Raw genomic sequence first — 15,830 nt, 5'->3', positions numbered from 1 at the left:
AATATTGAAACCACTATCGAAACAAAGGGCACTCTATGGATTTCTGTACCACATCACTAGTAAAATATTTATTCTAATGTTGGTAGCTTGTGACATCAAAAAATTGAAAGAAGCGCCATTATAATTTTTCTCTCTTTTAATGCAATTTAAAAGAAAATTGCTTGTGTTATTCACATTTAATGCATTACAAACTAAAGAGTAACTTGTATGTGGTATCAATAAGTGTTAGTTACTGAATATGTGGAAGGTTTTTGCTGGTTAATAGCGTTTTATGTTTGTGTCGATTTGTTTTCAACCGTGGCGACTTGAGAGACTTCAGGGAGCTTGTCGGAGGAATTTGACAACTTAAAATGGCGGAATCTTTTGAACTCAAAAATGTTTTTGATTTATGCCCTGTGTAGTAGTTAAGGTAGTGTTTACTCTGTGAATAAACTATTGTGCAAAATATTTAAGTATAAATCTTCATCATGGAGCATAATTTGGACGACTCTCTAAACTTGGAAAGTGCCATGGGCAGTGTAAGTAAAGACTGAAGATTTTCCTTTTATTTCTTTATTTAACTTGAGAGTTTTACTTTTATGTTTGATTTATCATCTCAGATCTGCGCCTTAGCTTCCAAATATGAATTCTTATATCTAATGAGATCCTGGTGTAGTTATTTTCATATTCCGGATCCTTTCCCTCATAAAACCAGTGTATTGTACAGTCTAATTTAATGATATAAAATGTATGAAATTAAGCTTGACACAGTCTGGGAATAAAAATAGTGTATATCATAATTTTACATCTTTTGAGATAACTTTTTAAGTTAAGCTGTTGTGAAAGGAAAAACTGTCAATAAAACCTCACCACTACAAACTCAAATTTAACTTTGATTTTTCAAAACATAGTGTTATGTTCAACAGTTTATTTGTAAGTAACCATTACAAAGTTATGGTTTTGAATTAATATCAAATATCTAAATTGGAAATAAACAATGTCATTGATGAAGGCTAAAATAAATATCTGCAGACAATGTTTTGTAAATAAATACAATTAGCATTCAATTTTATTAAACCTATAATATCATACTGCAAAACTTTAGTTTGCAATGCAATCATTGAAAATCTTTGGTAGTCATTACGGGTAGTCAGAAGCCAGTAAGTCTGACACCAGTCTAACAAAGGGGTTTTGGGTTGCCCAGGTAACTGGGTTGAGGAGGTCAGATAGGGCAGTCGCTTCTTGTAAAGCGCTGGTACTCTGCTACATCCGGTTAAATATACACACATAGTTGGGAAAAAGGCTCAGAGAATGCAAGTTATATAGTTTTACTAAACAAGCCCTCCTAATAATTCCTACACGGCTTGCTTGGAATGTGTTTCTCGATGTATTGACCTTCATAATATTTCACTACCAAGGCAGCATTTCCCCTTTTAATGTTTCTCTGTACCTTCACAGATGGACTTTGATCACTCAGGTGTGGTTGTAAATCAAGATGACATCTCGTTAGAGACAACCGGACATGAACCTGACATACCGATGGAGTTTGAGAACATTGAGGAGCAACAGATGTTGATGGACACTGGTGGAGAGGAGATTATAGGTAAGTTATACTTTAACTAATGAGGTTTTCCTTCAAATTCACTACTCCATATTTTTGCCATTTTAATTAGGCTTTTTTTCTAAAGAGACTTCTTGTTAAGACTTTGTACCCATTCTAACTGACAACATAAGACCATTTTTCTTGGAATAACTGTTTACTTTGAAAATTGAATATAAAACCTCATGGTCATCAGTTGTTTTAAGAAAACTGATGTTTATGTTATTGGTGAACTTAGTCTTAGTAGGTATTTTATTACACATAGGACCTGCGTGTTATCAAATTGTTTGATAAAATGTTCAACTTAGTTTCAGAATTTATGAATGACCAGTATTCTCTACAAGAGTATTCTGTACAAGATGACTCAGCACAGGAAACAAGTGGACTGGATGAAGGACATGTAAGTACAAATATCAATAACTAGCTTCCGCCCGCGGCTTCGCCCGCGTGGTTTGTTAACAGAAAGTATCCTATGTGTTAATCCAGGGTATCACCTATACCAAATTTCAACCAAAACAATCCATTAGTTTTTGCGTGAAAGAATAACAAACATACATCCATACATTCTCACAAACTCTCACATTTATAATATTAGTAGGATATTAATAGGATTTATGATATTAGTAGGATTGTAGCACACATTGTTCTGACAGACCATTTCAGGGTTACATAGTCACATATCTTCCAAAAAAATAACTATATCGAAATTCCATCTCCTCATCATATTAGACTATATATTAGACATGAAATATTCTTCATTTGCAGGGTTTAAATGTGATGCAGACACAAGGAGAATCAATGATTGACTTACAGTTTGATACAGAAATACCTCAAACTGTAACACAGGAGCCAACTCCACAACCCAAGTATATTGCAGTTAAGGTAATCATAATGTTAATTATTAATTGTGACTTATATAGACTTATATAATATAGACTTCTCAAATTGTTGGGCATAAAAGCGATTAGCAAGTCTAAGCTAAATTGACCAGCATCACTATCACATTTACTTTTAAAATGGGGCAAGTAATTTCAGTTAATTTCTATTGTTCATTCATTTGCCTCAGCATTACAGCAATAACATAACATAATAAGACTAACATACGAATTGATACAAACCAAAAACTCATTCCTCTTTCAGGCAGCACAACCTCGCAGAAAGAACGAAACCATAGTGACAAGCAACCCCCCTCGTCAAGTGGCCATAGCTCCCAAGCCCCCAAAGTTGGTGCCAGTTTCACAAGGCTTCTCGTCTGCGGCGAAGCACAACGTGGCCATAGCGCCCAAACCTGTCACCATGGTTAAGAACTCCACTGTGGTGAAGAAGATGTCTCTAGCAAGTGTGCTACAAAGTGGCTCGAAAACTGGCAATACGTTGTTGAGTAAGTTGGATTGCTATTGATATTTGCATGACTAAATTATAAGTCGAATATCGTGAGACCATATTTTTTATTGTATTGATCATCATATTGTACCTATATTCTTGCAAATAAATAAATTACATTTCATTTCAACTTGAGTATTATTAAAATTGCAAAATGTTTAGAGTATAGTTTTCGACAAACTTTTTGTCGTCACGGAAGAATGCGTAAGACACACTATTTTAGGTATTTGTGCTCTGTATTTAGTTGTGAGACATCATTGAGTTTTGCAAGGATAAATATATATAATGTTATAGACAAAAATCGCTATACAATACACGAATTTATAACATATTATTTATTGTTTTATTTTTCAGCACAAATAGGCAAGCAACTGGTTATGGTGCCCACGGGTGGTGGTCAGAAAATTAAACTGGTTACATCCAGCTCGGGGATGCAATCCGTACAACTTGTACGAGCAAGTAGCGATCAGGTAACATGCTTCACATCTTTAAAGCTCACTGGTAATTGTCATACAAACATTCGAAAAGAAAAAAAGACATTGACAAAATCTTCGATACCAACGAAGGAGCCATGAACAAGAAGAAGAAAAGAAAAAAAATGTTTCACGAAGATATATGGCCGTGTAAGACAGACAATATATAAATTAATGTTTCTTTGCAGGCTGAGTTGATCAAAAACGTTAGCGGCACCAACACACAGAAGCCTGTGCTTGCAAAAGTTATTGTGCAAGGTAACTAAATAAAGTATATTTGATTTATTGCATTGTCTAAAACTTCCTCATGTTAATAATGTACGATGACATGAGCATTTGAATTTGTTAGGACAAGGAGGCCTGGACTCGCTGGGCCAGTCGGCGGTCATCACGAAGCTGATGCCTTCTACGAGCACGGCGCAGACACGATACGTCATGCAACAGAAAACTGTGCCCATCTCCATAGCTGCTAACAAGGTGAATTTTTATTTTATACTTACAATACAGCCAGCAATTAATATCAATTGATATAGTTAAAATAATAAAATAAAACTGAAAAAACTATTCAATGACTTGTTATCCTCTGATGTACAGCCATTTTTATTTACCAAGCTTCCAAAAATGAGGATGTAGTAGTTACCTGCAAGACAGGGGGTGGGTAGATATTTTGTGAATCCAAATAGAAGGGCTTGTGTTATGTGACAACATATTTTGTAAACTGTGAGGATTTTAGGATATTTACGTTTAATTTCGGTATCTACACTGTTATAAAAATAATTTAATTTTAATTTCAGGTGCTCCTGGCGTCTCCAACAAATCAAGGTGTGAAATTCTCTAAGAAACAAATCATTTCTATAAAATCGCAATCGCCGATGTCGTCACAAGGTCAGCACAGTTCTCGCCAAACTTTAGGGCGGCTCGAAGTTTAGTCATTTAGTTTGGCGACAACTGTGTTGTTATTTTTATGTTCAAAAGTAAATATTAGATGAAATCTTTATTATAAAGGTAGAGCAGTTTATACCAAACATATTGTGTGTTTTACAGGTACTACCAAGAAGGTAGTCATAAAATCAAATCCAAGTCAAAATGTTATACTGAAGACTACTGCGCCACCTAAAACTGCACAGGTTTGTGTTAATTCCATAATAAAAAAAACTTTCATTTTTTTTTATAATAACAATTGATGATAATAATCCCTTTTTCTGTGATATCATCTTGTAGGTATGTATCTTTCTTAGAAAGTTGGTATGCGGCAGAATATAAGCCACTTTATCTTGTTAATACTAATATTATTATGTTGAAGATTTTCTGTTTGCTTGAAAGCAGTAATCTCGAAAAATAATTGTCAAGGAAGGCTACTTTTTATCCAATTCTTTCACTCATGGTTTGTTGTAGATATCGAAGGATGGGAATGTGGTGATGACGGGACAAAGGTCGCAGCTACATCAAATCAACGTACCTGGGAAAGGCGTAAGTATTATTTCTTACTTTAATAAATAAATAGACGGATCTTTTATCTTGCTACAAGTCACTAATTATTGCCACTACAACAATTCTGGGTTGTAAATCTATCCATTATAATACATAATGTTATTTCCTTACCCTGCATTGCAGAGTGAATTCTTCTATATTATAAACCTACCTCTTAAATACCTCCTTCTATTCATGAAATTATATCAAAATTATTTTATTCGTTCATAAATGTTTATTATTTATGTATGTCGTAATTATAGAACTTATTTCTTATTATTCAGATTCAGTATATACGGCTGATAACAAACCCGACTCCCGCAACGCAGAAGGTAGCTGTCAAACCACAAAACCCTTCAATGGCAGTCCCAGCCAAAAGTTTCGTTCTAACTGATAACAAAGGTAAGTCTTATTAGATAACAATTGTCAAAACTAAAATGTCAATGTATAATTAACATTGATATATGGATACTTTGCTTCATATATAAATCATGCCTACCCATGCCCATAACCATAATGTTAGTAGCTAGCCTGTAAAGTTTTTTATTATTCAACCTAGATAATTATCCTATTATTGACAATTTCCTTGAAACCTTGGTGTTACAGGTAATCTCATACAGATGACGGCGGAGAAATTAATCAGTGGACAACCGCCTCCATTGGTAGTCACAGGAGGTACCAGCAACAAAGGTAGGACACCAATCATTTTATCGTACATATACTCATAAATCCATACGTAATTGCTTAATTTCTGATAAATAAAATTCAACAGTTATTTTACTTCACACTTTACTTTTCCACAGTGTGACACTTGAGAGAATAATTTTAGAAAATAGAAAACTGAAAATTCAAATAATATTGACACACAACTCTAATTACGAAATGTTTCTCTATTCGAAACTACATAATTTGAAAATATTAAACATGGAACTAACTTTGGAATAATTTTAAATTATAAAAGTCAGTTGTCACATAAGTTTTTGTGATTCGCTTAGTGGCGGAAAGCTGAAATAAAATTGTGATATTTTGTTGTGCAGTGACCACGAAGCCACAGAAAAAGTTAGTGCGAATAGCGCCCATACCCATGAAACCCGCGCAAACCGCACAGGTGAGTGATAACTATGAAACTTACGGAAACATTGATCGAAACATGTCACGTAGCTTCGTTAATCATTTGTTGGACTAAAATTCTTTAATAGATGGTTTAATAAATCAGTCTCCCCATAATATGCATGCGTAAAACGAAATTTCGGTACATAATAAATTTTCTCTAAAATACATCTATTTTTTGTCGAAAATTAATTGTGATGTTTCAAAACTATACATTTTCGAGCACCAGAGCGCCCTCTTCTGGCCTCAGTTTCCCAAAATTATTTTACCAACCAACAAGTCATATTAACGTCATAAAATATTTGTATAGCAACAACAATCAGCGCGTTCTTCACAAAGCCTACTGGCACCTCTCTCTCCAATGGTTGAGCCGAATTTAGAAGACATGTCAGAACTCCTTGACGGCAGCAGCATGCAGGAAGACTGTGACGTCACAGAGCGAGGGACGAGGGAGATGGAGAGAGAGATAGAGCAGCGACAAGAGGAGAGGGAGTCTAAGGCCGCGCTCAGAGCTCTCATAGCGGATACTGTAGCTGATGAGACGCAAGATGGAATGCATGGCATGCATGAAGTTGAAGTCGACTTTGAGAGACAAGAGGTTAGTAGAAATAGATTTTTAATGTACAGATTTAATGACAAACACATTATTTGACTTAATAATGTGTTTTATCTCTCTTCCATAAAAAGAGGATATTCTTACTTTAGCCGACTTTTTGATTGGTTACTTAAGAAATTAACAATAGCTTATTTTGGTGTAGACGCCAGACGACGACGACAACACGAACAGTATGGATCACGACAGCAGCAACAGGTCGGAGGAACATCCGCTTATCGTCATACCTTCCAGCTATGGCAAGCAGGGACAAATGAGGGTATGTACAGCTTTGAAACTTGCGATTGCAATCTCATCCAAAGTCGTAATTAGCCAAATACATCACAAACACAAGACGTGAATGCCATCATAGAAAAAAATACCAGCTTCCTTTTTTTTTTTTGGTATGGCATCTCGCAGTTCAGCCTAGGAGGCCGTGTACTGCTTAACCGGACTTTTCCCTGTGGATGCCTAGAATTTAAGGCCTCCAGCCAGGGGCGTACCAGCTTACCTGATAAAAAGTTTAATTTATAGTAAAGCTGAAGAGTTTCTTTGATTACTGGACCGGTTTAAAAAAAATATTTCAACGTATTTATCCTAGAAACTGTAGGCATTTTTTTAAAATGTGTGTAGTTTCCACGGGAAACGAGTGAAACCGCTGAAAACAGCTAGTATGATATAAAAAAAAATTTGCATGTACATGTACACTTTTTTCAATAATTTTCTTCTTTATGTTTATAAATTGGTTTTAGGATGACAGGAGCTACTCGAATATGGATCAAGACAGTTCGCTTTACCTCTCACCAAAAGCGTCACAAGCTCTCTCTGAAAGTGGTGAGTTTATACAGGACTTCTTGGAAAACTATTCTAATGGTACGTTCACACGCGCGCGTTCAAATCGAAATTCAACGGGCACAGTCACGTTCACGAGCGTGTAAACGGTACGCCCGAGCCCGTGAACGCGCCCGTGCCCGTGAATGCCGCGAATCGGTCGAGTGTCGGTTTTTTGGCAAAGTTCAAAGGATGAATGTGCGGGCGCCCGGCGACTGTTTACACGCGCGCGGGCAGTCAGTCTCTCCTGCGCTTTCGTGACGATTAAACGTTCTAAGAAAGTCGCTACAATCGGAGATTACAACATGGCGGAATGGTTAACGTCGTTCATCATTTTGATTCTTTTTCCAATAAAAATAAGTTAAGCCAAAGGCTATGACAGCAACAACACCGAGATCCTCGCGGCTCGCCATTCTTGCACTGACTGACACGACGGCGCGCGTGTGAACAGCTTGGATGTACGCCTGTCCGCGACGGGCTGCACGCCGCGCAGCACGCCAAGCAGCCCGCCGGGCTGCGCGGCGTGCGTGTGAACGTAGCATAAAAGCGGTTTTTTAACATAAATTCGTATGGGTCACTCTTATGGTTTGCAGGTGACGACTTTTGTGCGTCGCTGTTGACGGTAAAGTTCCCGCGCCGAACCGCGCGGAACATGGGATGTTACGAACGAACTTACCAACACTTTCATTCTAAATCGGTTGGATTCATTTACATTAACATTTGTTTTGGGTTTATTTTAACTATAGTTATCCGTCTCAGTATAATTTTGAATAAATGTAGGAAATCCGAATACTATATATACATTTTATTTCGTGTTTTTTTATTTTATTTATTTATTCGACTTACACTGCTTTAACAGCCAATTACATAAATCGTAAACTTAAAATTAAATTTAAAATAAAAGCTTAAAAATACAGTTAAATACAACTAAAGTATAAAATAATATTTAAAAAAATATACATAAGTATTAAAAAAAAAACTAATAATAAAATTAGGAATTGTTTTCACAAAACTTTTATTTATTTGATACCAAAACAAATATTTTCCTCCAAATAGAAATATATTCCAACTAAATGCAGATGTTTCAACAGACTTAGTAGCCGGTGACCTCGGTCTCAGGCCGCGTAAGGCCTGCAACTGCACAAAGTCACAATGCCTCAAGTTGTACTGCGACTGCTTTGCCAATGGGGAGTTCTGCAACCGCTGCAATTGTAACAATTGTCACAATAACCTGGAGAATGAGGAGCTACGCCAGAAGGCTATTAGAGCCTGTCTCGATAGGAATCCTAATGCTTTCAGGTAAGTTTTTATTTTCATATTACAACAAGATTTGGATAATGTTTGATTTGTGGTTTATGGTTATTCTGGTTATATAGTGAGTTTTTCGGAATATAAGTGAATCATGGGCTGTTGCCCTATGTTAAATAATTGGTACTCAGCTGTATCGAGTAGTAGTTTGACTGGCAAGTGGAATTTGTTAAATGGAAAGTTGGAAAATGGCTAGACAGATTTCTGTCTTTAATAGTCTGGTCCCCCTAAGTCTATAGTCAATGTTCTATTTGTTTGTGTTTTTTTTTTCACAGGCCAAAGATAGGAAAAGCGAAAAGTGGTGGTCCTGATATAATACGAAGGCACAATAAAGGATGCAATTGTAAAAGGAGTGGATGTCTCAAAAATTACTGTGAATGCTATGAGGTAAATACAAAGTTTTTTTATAAATTTACTTTAGATTTTTGTTTTTCTTTACTGCATATATTTATTTAACAACATATTTCTTACTTTAAAAACGATATAAGTTATCAAAATACCTGCCGGCTTATGAGAATCAAAACAGTTATTTATTTTAAGTGACTTAAAACAAAAAAAGAGGTTCTCAGTTTGACTTGGTTGTGTTGCGAGCCGTTTGCGTGCAGTCACGGCAAAGGTTTGGTGCGCCTCTTTAGCGCAACATATGCACTCAATACTGCGAGTAGGATAATGAGCTCACTGATGTTGTAGCATCGCGGCCGGTGCTGCAGCGGCGCACGAACAAAAATGCAAGCGAGCAGCTCGCAAACGGCCCGCAAGCTGCACATTCGCCAGATATATATTATTATCATTATATTATTATTGTTTTTTCAGGCGAAGATAGCATGCACGTCGATGTGCAAGTGCGTGGGATGTCGCAACGTGGAGGAGACGCTGGAGCGGCGCCGCGACCTGCGCCTGCGCGACGTGCGGCCCGACCCCATGCTGCGGCCCCCGCCTGCTGGACATCTCAAGTACCTACACTTTGTGTCACCATCACTTCCCGAGCCTTTTCCCAACTACGTTGGGGTCGGCTTCCAGTCTAACCGGATGCGACTATGCGGGAAGGAGCAACTGTCTATCTGACCTCCTCAACACAATTACCTGGGCAACCCAATACCCCTTAGTTAGGCTGGTGTCAGACTTACTGGCTTCTGACTACCCGTAACGACTGCCAAGTTGTGATGTTCAATGACAGCCGGGACCTATATACTGGTTATACCCAGAAGTCATTATGAGTAGAAGCCAGAAAATCTGACAACCAATCTTACCAAGAGGTTTGTCCAGGTAACTGGTGGAAAGAATGTACATTGAAAATGCAGACAAAAAATATTGCGAGTCGAAAATATGCTGCACTGACCTTGATTAAATTGGGGTAAGGCCAGGAAGATGATGATTACTATATGTATTTTAGGCATGTTAAAAAGTAAAATCTTTAAGCCTTCTGCCTAACTTAAGCATATTGATTATATACTGATTTTTTCTACCTACATGAATTATAAAAAAAAATTACAAAATATTTCAAACGATCAATAAACCCCACAGACAACCATGCAGCTTCATGACTTCAGAAGTAATAGAGGCGGTGTGCCAGTGCCTGCTGGCGGCGGGCGTGGAGGGCGGGGCGGGCGGGGCGGCGGGTGGGGCGAGCGGGGCGGCGGGCGGGGCGGACGCGGAGCCCGACCCGCTGCGTGACGTCATCGAGGAGTTCGCGCGCTGCCTGCAGGACATCATCAGCGCCTCGCACCAGTCTACATCGCTGTCTGTACTTGATGATGTAAGTATTTATATTTTAGTTTTTTTTTCGTTTGATGAAAATTTACCTGTCCTGTGTGCACTGGACTACTTTTCTTACTTAACTATAATTTTCTTATTTACAGGGACCAGCGTAGCATATAGTCCTGGCGTACTAAATTCTAGAAGAAAGTGATTTAATTTTAAATGATGGATAAATAGCATGTATAATCTCAATGATGCTGACTGTATAGACGAAATGCTAGAACGCTTCGGTTTACTTTAATTCATTTGATGAATTGATTGACAGAGCAATAACTAGGAATCGTAGACGTGTATAAATAATTAAGATTAATTAACCACTGACAAACTCGTATCGCTTACAAAAGACTGTTGTAAATATAGATACTCACGATATATTATATTCGTGAAACATATGCACATAAAATCCATTTATACATAGTATGGAATAAAAATGTACATTAATATAACAGACTTTCAGATTTTTATAAAAAGTTTTATAGACATGTACATAATGTTGTTGTAAATAATATATTTTACTAGTCATAAGAATACCTTGACGTAAGGTAGATATACTGTAAGTAGCAATATTAAATACAATGTTTCTTTATATACGACGCCTTTTATTTCAACTACATATCTATCACACACGACAGCATAAACGTTACTATTAAACGAGTAATTAACACGTAATAGGTTGGACATAAAACAATAGACAATGTACGAGATCGAAGCATCGGCTGTCAGAATTCGCGCCGTGGAAGAGTAATGGCTCTACAAATAGCTCCTTTCTATAAATACGCAGTGTTCAGTTACTCGCGAGCCGGCTCGGTTACCTGAGTCCGTGCTGTAGTTACATTGTACCCAACATGACTGCCCCGGCCGCGCGGTACGAAGTGCACACTTGTGAAAAACTCGGCAGGTGTGTTAGACCTTGTAAGGAGTTTGTGACCTTATGTGTGATGTGACATTCCAAGCATGTTGTGGTGTGTATTCTAGTATACCTTATAAAATTAATAAAAAGCAGCAGAATATAATCACAATTATTATTTTATGGTGATAAAATAGAAATATTTTGTACGAGTACTGACCTAACGCGGAAGTCGTGAGCTCGACACTCTTGTGATTTATTTAGGCCATTAAGCGCTCTGTGACATAAGTAGCTGCAAAATAAGAATAAAACTATTAGCAACATGTGCATACCTATTTGGATTTCAAAGGTGCTCAAAGATCCTTGACTAAAAAGTTGGAAACTTGTTTCTGACTCTACTTTGACGAAGTTCAGAAAGATAGACAATGTAATAAATCTTTGCATAAACTTGGATTACCTGTAACGGTATTCAATATGACCTAACCCGCATAACACTAGAGATATGAACTATCCAACCCTAATAGAATATTTGATCTGAAAAATTGTTGTTCAAGGTAAGGTCTCCTTACAAAAAAATATTTGTGGTAACAAAATAGATGCAGAAATAAATTCTAACACATTTGAATACGTTACATATCTTAAGTTCCATGGTAAAATATAGGTATTTAATGAATATTTGAATCCTTATTTCTTTGAAGAATATTCTACGATCCTGTTTTAGATACCTAGTAGCGGCGAAAGATTTGAAAGCGGGTGAGACGATCCTGTCCGATGAGCCGTTTGTCTTGGGGCCCCACAGCGAGTCGTCGCTCGTTTGTTTCAACTGCTACTTGCCTCTGATGAGCAAGTTCGTCGTCTGCAAGAAATGTGCGGTTGCTCCCGTGTGTCCGGGTGAAGGGTGCCCGGAACATCTTCATAAAAGTAAGTTTAAATCTTGTTAGGAATTCAGTCGCTAACGTGTGCTACCTCAAGGAAAAATCTAGTCATTTCCGGAGAAATTAAGGCAATGCATTTTAAGAACACGTTTCCGAAAATTGGCGATGGTTAATTAACTCCATATTTTTTGACTGTGATTTTTTATTTCATAAACATATTTTCTTTTCATAAACATATATTTAGCTATTACGTATGTACTTCGACACTGAATAAAGACCACATTTTTTTTCAGAATGGCATTCCGACATGGAATGTGATTTTTTCAGAAGTATTAAACTGACCAATGGCCTCCATCCGATGACACTGGTCCAAAACGTAGGATCCCTTCTAGTACTGCGCGCTTTTATGAAGAGAACCGTTGAAGCTCAAGCATGGAAAGAGTTCATGCAGCTAGAAACACATTTGGAAGAACGGAAGGGTACTAGAGTGTGGGAGTTTTCGGAAGACACTGTCAAGGTAACAAACAGTTACACGAATAGCCAATTTAACTAGTTTCGGTTCTGTTAAGAAAAAATATTAATTTGAAGCAAAGTCTTTAACTTTCAATACAGCTCCAAATCACATAGGCACCCCTTCGCGCCACTTTAGAAAAAATGCTATACGAATACCTCTGTAAGTCCGACGCTCACATAATACCACTTTAAATTCCAGTTCATCCAATCACTAAGTATCATGGACGACATACCTGATAGTGAATTAATTCAGAAGATTTGCGCAGCAATTGACGTGAACAGTTTCGAAGTGCGCGGCCCGGCGGTGCCTGCGCTTGGTTGCGCAGAAATTTTGCGCGGGGTCTACTTGAAAGCGGCCCTGTTAGCGCATGACTGTGTGGGCAACACGCATATGTCTATAAATGACAACAATTTGTTGGTGTGCCATGCTAGCACTGATATCAAGAAAGGAGAACCTATATTTTATAATTATACTGATCCTTTGAAGGTGAGCTTTTTCTTTTTACCACAGAGAGGATAAATTACCTAAGTATGTATCTGGTTGTCGGCTTATTATTGTTTTCGGGATATTTCTATAGAAAATAAATGTTCATAGCGGATATGCTTCGGAGGTAATGGAGAGCTAAATAATCGTAAATGGTACAGTCCGTTCTGCTTTTAATACACAGATCTGCGTCTGCAAAATGAGATCTAAATTATTGCTTTTAGCTATAGATATGCTGTGAATAGTAAATTATGTTTCAGTTTTATCTTTTTTAATCGCTTATGACTTTATTACATCTATAATCTAAACAATACTGAAGACCACGGCTAAAAGCATAACTATAAATACAGCAATGGCTTAAGTCCCGCATAACAGGAACAGGACTAATGGACTGCTTTCTCTTCAGGGCACGTCAATACGTCAACAGCACTTATTAATCGGCAAGTACTTCAAGTGCACCTGCACACGATGCTCAGATGTCACGGAGATCGGCACTTACATGAGCTCTGTCATCTGTCCAGAGTGTAAGACTGGTTATGTCTCCCACACTTCCCCTGAAGAGTGGAGCTGTAATAACTGCGCGAAAACTTTCCCCGAAAACAATATGAGCTTTAAAGTTCAATGCTGTGTGGATAAGTTTGGTGTCATAAGTGAGTAGGAATCTAACTAATATCTTAAACAGGAGGCATTTTTTGAGTTTTTATGTATTAGTTGGCTTGACGAAAGTCACAATCCGAAACTACTGAATCGTTTTGAAAAATTCTTAAAGAATTTGTATACCTACTTACTATATTTTGTCCGGTTACGGGAAGAAGTTCCCACGAGATGCGGGGACAACCGCCGGGACAGCTAGTGTTGAAAAAAAACTATTCGTGCCTTTTTTCAAATGTATTGTTGTCTTAGAAAGTAATGAAATATAAATAGATTAAAAAAATTTGAATTCATTTTTTTTCCACAGACAAAAAGGACGATAAGGAACTCGAAGAATACATAAGAAACGTTTCCCTGATTCTTGCTCCCAATCACTATTTGCTCGTAGAGGCTAAACAACGCCTAGCGGGAGTTCTGAGAGACACAATAAATAGAGAACCGAGGCCCACTAAGAAACTAATGAGACGCAAGATAGAATTATGCAAGGAAATACTACCAGTCATTGAAACACTATGCCCTGGAATTTCTAGGACCAAAGGTTATTTGAAAATAGGTTTATTATTGATATATTTATTGTAGTATTGTCGCCAATTTTTTTTGTCGGTCTGATGATTAGATCCACCACGCAAACCTTTAAATACATTAGTCAATAGGTTTACTTATCTACAATTTTACTATTTCAGCAATCACACTCTATGAACTGCATGCTGCGATGGTACAACTAGCAAAAAAACTTTTTGATGGGCGCGAAATCTCTGGTTCAGCGTATATGGTAAGTAACGCTATAAATAACGTAACTAGGTGAATGGATAAATTTAGATTCAAAGTGTGAACTAAAAATACGTTTGTTTACAGGATGAATTAATGTCTGCTGAGAAACTTTTAAAACGGTCTTTGGAAATGCTGTTCATCGAGCCAGGGAATTCGCCAGAAGGTGAACTTTGTGCGAAGGCGCTCGAAGAGTACAGAGCGTTGAAAGCAACGATGAGCGGTGTGTTAGATGCATTACATTCTGAAGGAAAGTCTTATGTTTGTGCTACAGATGCAAATCGTCCCGAACCTAAATAAATGTAACGATTTCAAAAGGGGTACTTTGTTTTACTCTATTTGACCGTATTCCCTGCTCATCCTACACTAGCGGTCACCCGCGACTTCGCCCTTGTTCAATTTTTTTTATCGTAAGAGGGCTAACTACAAAGGAGATGGCCAAAAAAACACCCAGAGTCGACAGAAACTTCATATGTACGATTGGATTCAGTATAATGTAAGGATTAAAAAAAGTATTTCATATCATCTAAAAACCATGGGGTTCTCTTTTTATAACGTTTTTTCGATCATGATTTTAGTTCACAGAAAAGTTTACTTTTACCGTTTCATGTTCATTAGAAGTTGAATGCAGACTCATGATTGGACCGTTTTGCATCGCTAAGTCATTTGTTACATTTGACAATGTCACATGGCGCGATTTTCAAAGACAATTTTTAAAAAGACGTTTCATAGCCAGTTGTGAAGGTTGCATATAACTGCGAAACCTCTCCAAGTATGTAAGGTCGGTGCTTTCGTGTTTGGAGTGGTTAAATATAAGACCTTTTAATCACCAGGCAATCTCAGTAACTATGGGGATATTACTGTTGGCTAGTATAATCTTAGTGTACATAGATTTTTTTTTTATGTTCCTTGATGTACATAAATGATCTTTAAAATCAATATAAATTCAACGACCTATTTTTGTGAAAATATGATATAGCTCCTATACCCCATGGATTTCAGGCTGGAGTTTTTGGCACCATCAAAGGTCTATCATAAAGAACCTATTGGTAACCATTTCATTGCTGTCGATTCTGGGTTTTTTTTCTATGAAAATTTGGCCATCTCCTTTGGCCATCTCCTTTTAAGAACCTTCTAAAACAGGACTTCCACGTGAACTACCCCCGTTTAACCCCTTATGGAATAGAT

The 15,830-nt window shown here is 37.3% G+C and overlaps 2 protein-coding genes across 5 annotated transcripts; both read left to right on the top strand.

Annotated features, from left to right (window-relative positions):
- The first annotated feature begins 87 nt into the window (after positions 1-87).
- On the top strand, positions 88-11,092 carry LOC124638911 (protein lin-54 homolog). 3 transcript variants are annotated; one of them, XM_047176063.1, is made up of 22 exons: positions 88-518; positions 1,438-1,582; positions 1,888-1,979; positions 2,345-2,461; positions 2,720-2,960; positions 3,317-3,432; positions 3,624-3,693; positions 3,785-3,912; positions 4,230-4,257; positions 4,480-4,562; positions 4,831-4,905; positions 5,190-5,307; positions 5,512-5,595; positions 5,943-6,013; positions 6,326-6,613; positions 6,774-6,887; positions 7,360-7,441; positions 8,518-8,737; positions 9,022-9,133; positions 9,560-9,699; positions 10,271-10,502; positions 10,606-11,092. In XM_047176063.1, exons 1-22 carry the CDS (start codon positions 468-470, stop codon positions 10,615-10,617), a joined length of 2,619 nt encoding a protein of 872 aa, XP_047032019.1. In that variant the 5' UTR covers positions 88-467; the 3' UTR covers positions 10,618-11,092. The 3 variants fall into 3 exon arrangements, with proteins under 3 accessions (XP_047032019.1, XP_047032018.1, XP_047032016.1); XM_047176062.1 differs by having other exon boundaries at positions 4,230-4,320; positions 8,530-8,737; XM_047176060.1 differs by having other exon boundaries at positions 4,230-4,320.
- Positions 11,093-11,171: 79 nt separating this feature from the next.
- Positions 11,172-14,962, top strand: LOC124638912 (SET domain-containing protein SmydA-8-like). Of its 2 annotated transcripts, none has more exons than XM_047176064.1 (8): positions 11,172-11,402; positions 12,073-12,272; positions 12,520-12,743; positions 12,939-13,226; positions 13,630-13,873; positions 14,182-14,412; positions 14,558-14,646; positions 14,730-14,962. In XM_047176064.1, exons 1-8 carry the CDS (start codon positions 11,350-11,352, stop codon positions 14,940-14,942), a joined length of 1,542 nt encoding a protein of 513 aa, XP_047032020.1. In that variant the 5' UTR covers positions 11,172-11,349; the 3' UTR covers positions 14,943-14,962. The 2 variants fall into 2 exon arrangements, with proteins under 2 accessions (XP_047032020.1, XP_047032021.1); XM_047176065.1 differs by having other exon boundaries at positions 11,182-11,466.
- Positions 14,963-15,830: the final 868 nt, after the last annotated feature.

This window comes from Helicoverpa zea, chromosome 18, assembly GCF_022581195.2.
Source record: "Helicoverpa zea isolate HzStark_Cry1AcR chromosome 18, ilHelZeax1.1, whole genome shotgun sequence".
In the NCBI taxonomy this organism is placed as follows: domain Eukaryota; kingdom Metazoa; phylum Arthropoda; class Insecta; order Lepidoptera; family Noctuidae; genus Helicoverpa; species Helicoverpa zea.
Note: the sequence above shows the minus strand (reverse complement) of the source record. Positions and strands in the feature narration are given on the sequence as shown.